This window comes from Atta cephalotes (assembly GCF_000143395.1).
Source record: "Atta cephalotes unplaced genomic scaffold scaffold00089, whole genome shotgun sequence".
Taxonomy (NCBI): domain Eukaryota; kingdom Metazoa; phylum Arthropoda; class Insecta; order Hymenoptera; family Formicidae; genus Atta; species Atta cephalotes.
The window spans coordinates 580,740-585,809 of record NW_012130153.1 but is presented as its reverse complement, the minus strand read 5'-3'; the positions used below and the strand labels follow the sequence as shown (position 1 = coordinate 585,809).

The 5,070-nt window shown below is 36.5% G+C and overlaps 1 protein-coding gene across 1 annotated transcript in view; it reads left to right on the top strand.

Annotated features, from left to right (window-relative positions):
• The first annotated feature begins 4,198 nt into the window (after positions 1–4,198).
• Positions 4,199–5,070, top strand: part of LOC105624814 (acetyl-CoA hydrolase-like) — a 9,831-nt gene continuing 8,959 nt past the window's right edge. The window contains exon 1 of the mRNA XM_012206165.1: positions 4,199–4,397. Within this exon, the coding sequence (XP_012061555.1) occupies positions 4,199–4,397 (199 nt within the window). The remainder of the gene's footprint in view (positions 4,398–5,070) is intronic.

The window sequence follows — 5,070 nt, the reverse complement described above, 5'->3', positions numbered from 1 at the left end:
CATATGTATTATCTAAGGCTCAATTGCACCAACGTTACTTTAAGCAAGGCTTAAAACTCTCTGTCTCTGTTTCTCTTTTGCTTTAAAATGAGACGGAGAGAATTTTGTTTTAAGTACAATCTTAAGATGTCATAAGTCAATTAAAAAGACTATATTAACATCTTAAGACATTATATTTAAGACAATTTAAAATAAAAACGGACTATGAATACTGTACCATGTTTAGTATTTCACGAGTGGCTTTTCCTTATGAAAAATAGCTGCGTTCCATTTCACGCATGATGTACATAATGCATCATTTATCTTTGTTTAACTTTCGATAAATAAAAAGAATAACTAATGCAGCATACGCATCATGCATGAAACAGAACGCACCCTATCTACACGTCGTTCTAGACGATAGAGATTTAAAATTTTGTTCGCGTCGCATGCTTCTACTTTCTCCAATCATAGGTCCTATTCATTCAAATGCGCTCATTAGAATGAGTACAAGTTATATAGAAAGATAGAACATGTTGAAGCATGCGACGCGAACAAACCTTTAGGAGAGAGACACTATATTCATACACATGTTATATCTCTTCCACTACGGCCAGTACTGATACTACTGACTACTAACGAGAGCGAGACACACAGCGAGAAACGCAAAAGCCGAAAACTCGTGACGACTAACGCTGCATTCATATCGCTCGCGATATAGAGCTATTTTCATACGTGTGGTGTGTGGCTCATAAATCCAGCACGGCGGTGCTGCATTCAGTTTACGCTAGAGCATGTCAATGCCCGCGTCCAATCAGGATGGGGGTCAAAGTCTCATGGGATCATTCGAGCGGGGTCGGACGTGTTCCCTCTCGTCTCGGGTGTTGCATCACCTCGAATATATTTTTGAAAAGTGTTGCCGGCTTCAACAGTGCCATTGCATTACATTATCCGAAGTATCTTCATTCGTCTTGGCGCGCGATCATACGGCATGGAAGTATCAAGCGTTCAATGTTTGAGGGAGCGCCTCGCCATTTTCGTTAGAATTACATCATCTTTTTTTTTAGAACTCTTCGCCCGATTCGAGGTGGTCGATGTCTTGCATTCAATTTACCTTAGTTCATATTTCGAAGACCGTCAACGACCAAGTCTAGACCATTGTGAGGTCAATTAAAGAAGAAAAAGAAGAAAGAAAAAGAAGAAAAGGGGTCACGTGTCCAGTTTTCTCCAATTTTTTTCAAGCCTATGGAGCTTTGATACTCGTGTCCAATCCATGAACGTATAATATCTGAACGGGACCTTTAGTGAAAGGTGAAGATTTTAGGGAGTAGGGGGTCGCCATATTGTCTGGCGACACTGATGCTGCTTTCTAGCGGCATCTAAAATTATTAATAAAGTAACTGTGGCTGGGTTCTGTTTCTTACATGCTGCATTATTTATCCTTGGGCCAATTCTGTAAAGCTGGTTCTACATTAGTTGCAAGCCGATCGCAAGTTTGTTGCGACAGCCAATCTGAAGCTTGCATTTTGAAATCAACACTTCATATTGACTGTCGCAACAAACTTGCGATTTGCTCGCAACTAATGTAGAACTAGCTTAATTCGAGTGAGATCACTTTTCGCACTTTCATCTCACGTGATTTTGTAACGACGAAATAAAAATACGAAATCACTAAATTTGCCGGTGTGAGAAAAATGTGAAGTGAAACACAGTCCGCGGTCCGATTCACGCTCATAATGCTTAAAAATGCATTTCAATCTGTTTGTCAATTGTTAAACGAAGATAAATGATACTCATGAGCGTTGTCAGCATAAATCGGACCATGAGCATAAAGTTCATTTATTTATTTCTAATTTTTTTTCAATTCTAGAATTGAAAACGGATGACGAATAAGTCGAACTTCAATTAAAAGTAAACCGTGAGTTATGGAACTGGGCCTAAACGATTTTCTACAAAGTCAATTTTATTGAATATCTCTAAGAAAATGAATATCTCTAAGTATTCTTCGTGCAATTCTCATATGTGGTTCAAAGACCTTTTCATCCTTTTCATCCAGTAACAAAATTGCTACCATGTATATTGCCATTTTATTTTATTTTTGAACTGTGCAAGATTATATATTTAACCTTAAAACTGTCAATTCAGTCGATTCAGTCGGCTGTGGTTCCTCTCTTACTCTATTTCTCAGCCTTTTTTTCTCAGATCTTATCATTCGACAAGAAATTTCTTGCCAAACAAACTACCCTGAGATTGTTCGCAATTGCACCATGATGAAAATTAGAGAATCACGCGGGGAAACTTAGGGAATGTGAGATGCCTCACATTTTCACCATGATACAAAAGTTAAAGAATCGATACCCTTATAATTTTCCGAATGTTAAATAAGGATAAATGATCATTCGCTTCATGCATGAAACGGAATGTAGCCTGTGTGTGATATCGCTGCTGAAAACCGTGACGAGAACAGTTGCTTTCCATTTACATCGATTCTCAGAATTCTCATTTACGACGTCATAACTCAGTTGAATGCGCGTTCCTTTTACATTCTGACAAGTGAGATTTAATTGAGTTTTTGCCTATAATCTGCACAAGATCGAGATCGTGTGCTTTAGTAAGTTTCGTAAACTCACTTTAAAAGTCAGGTTCGAACCTGTGTTGTCTGTGATAATTATTTATCAAACTAAACAAATAATGACGTCATTAATCTGAGTATGAACTACTCACTTCGGACTCAGTTTCACTTGTGTGCAAATGGAAAGCAACTAATATTACGCATACGAAATTTTATATTTTTCTAAAATAAAACATCAACAATGCCACATTATGTTGCAATTGGCTGTAGCAATAAAAGCAGAAAAACTAAAGAGCAAATTAATCAAGAACAAAATGTCGAAATAAGTTTTCATCGGTACATATTTATAACCTATACAATAAAATACATAAAGATTCAATATAAAATAAATAATAAAAAAGAGATTACGAGCCAATAAGTCATTTTAATACTAATCCGGAAATAATGTGAAATTAAATTTCATATAATTGAATAAATGTCTCGATCTACAAGGTCATTATCAATGTACCGATAATTACGTACAATTAAAGTCGTATAAAAATTAAAATTCTAATAATATCTAAAGCCATGTTAAAATATTATTAATATAAAATTCGAGACAGTATTATATATTTTATATTAATAATGTTTAACATGATTTTGGATTTTATTAGGATTTTTACGCCTTAACTATTATTACTTGCAATTATTATATTTTCTCTCTCTCTCTTTCTCTCTCTCTGGTTCAGCATTAAAATAATTTGACGTATAACCCTTTTTTTAATTACTTGATTTGTAAATGGCATTTAACAGCTATGTGCAATTGAAAATTATTTTCAGTTTATATTAAAAGAAGTAATGGATATATATTCATTACTTCTTTTAATATCAACAGAAAATTATTTTTAATTGCACACAATCGTTAAATTAACTTTGCCTCATACAAAATCCTATTTTTATGCACTGGAAATACAAATAATATCATAATACATATATCGATTTTCAAATAGAGCGCCTAAAATGTCGCCAGACAAGATAGCGAACTCTCCCGCCGCGAGGATCTCAGTCTTCTGACTAGTAAGCTAGCTTTTACAATCCATCCAGATATTCATACGTCCGTGGTCCAATCACTCCAATCAGAGGAGACGAGGGTCATATGATGCAGTTTGCAACTCTCCGCTCTCTCCCTTTGAGACTCTCTAGTTTATAGCGGGGAGCATAGCTCTTGCATAACACATAACACATAAATACATAAGAAAATGAACCAATCAAATTCCTTTATTTCCTTTCTTTCCATGAAATAAAGAATTCTGATTGGTTGAATTTTTCCCCGTCTTATATACCGTCGAGCTGTTGACGCGTTCTCCTTACGTCTGTCGTCTCCCACTTTCCGGCTTCCCGCGATCTGTTTGCTGTCATTTATTGAATTTCGCGCGGCAACGCGACAGTGGAGTCAGTGGAGTGAGTGGAGACGTGGAGTAGTGGTCGTTGCATTTTAGAGTTTCCCACGGAGGTGTATGGATAGGAGGGGTGAAGAGGTTTTTGACGCTCACTCCACACTCTTGTGAATTAATCTGAGTTAGAGTCGAACAGTGCGCCGGCGGGAGTGATTTCAACACCGGTGACAACCAATAAACGAACCAGTAGACGACGTGACCGGACGAAGTGATGGCGGGTCTTAAACATATCACCAGCCTAACAAAGGCACTCATGACGATGACGTTTCCGTCGCGGCCCTGCCTCCAGCATGCCACGAGAAAGACCTTCTTTACGTACGTAAACGAGCCGTCAATGCCGATCCCCGACAAGGAACCTTGCTGGCTGAAGACCGCCGATGAGGCCATCGAACAGGCCGAACTCGATTCAGGTAATCGATTATCTTTTCCCTTGCCGATCTCGAAATAGGTCGCGATTTCTCGGTCGGATTAACCAGATGTTAGATTACCACTCGATTTTCAACATCTAAAGCTGATTCTCTAATATCGATTTTATTTCTTTTCATTTGATGGCATAAGTATCGTTCTATCTTTATTTATAAAATATCAAGAAGGATAAAATGACCTTTGGATTGATTTGTGTTACCAAACAAAATACATGCTATAATGATACTAAGTAAAAATTGAAACAGCGATTTGTTTTATGCAATTGGCACGAAATGTTGACGCAGCTATAAGTTATTCAAATGTGAGTCTCAATGACATGGATCTGCGTTCGTCATCTGCTAACAAGCTTTAGAAATATTTCAATCTTTAGAACTTGGCTGCAAATCAATTTTCTGGAACTATTATTATAAAATAGTTATGATTATCTGCCACTTATGGTATACTCTATGATACCAGTTATTTCTTTATTTGAATATAATTTATTTCTGTAATGTCAAATCTTCATGTTGTTATCCATATTGTTCTCTCTGATTATTCAAGAAATATAGCCTGAAATATTCTAGACTGAATGATGAATGGATGATTAGAATGTACATGCAGTTGAGCATCAATTTTCAAGAGCGGCCTACTATATATATATATATATATATATATATA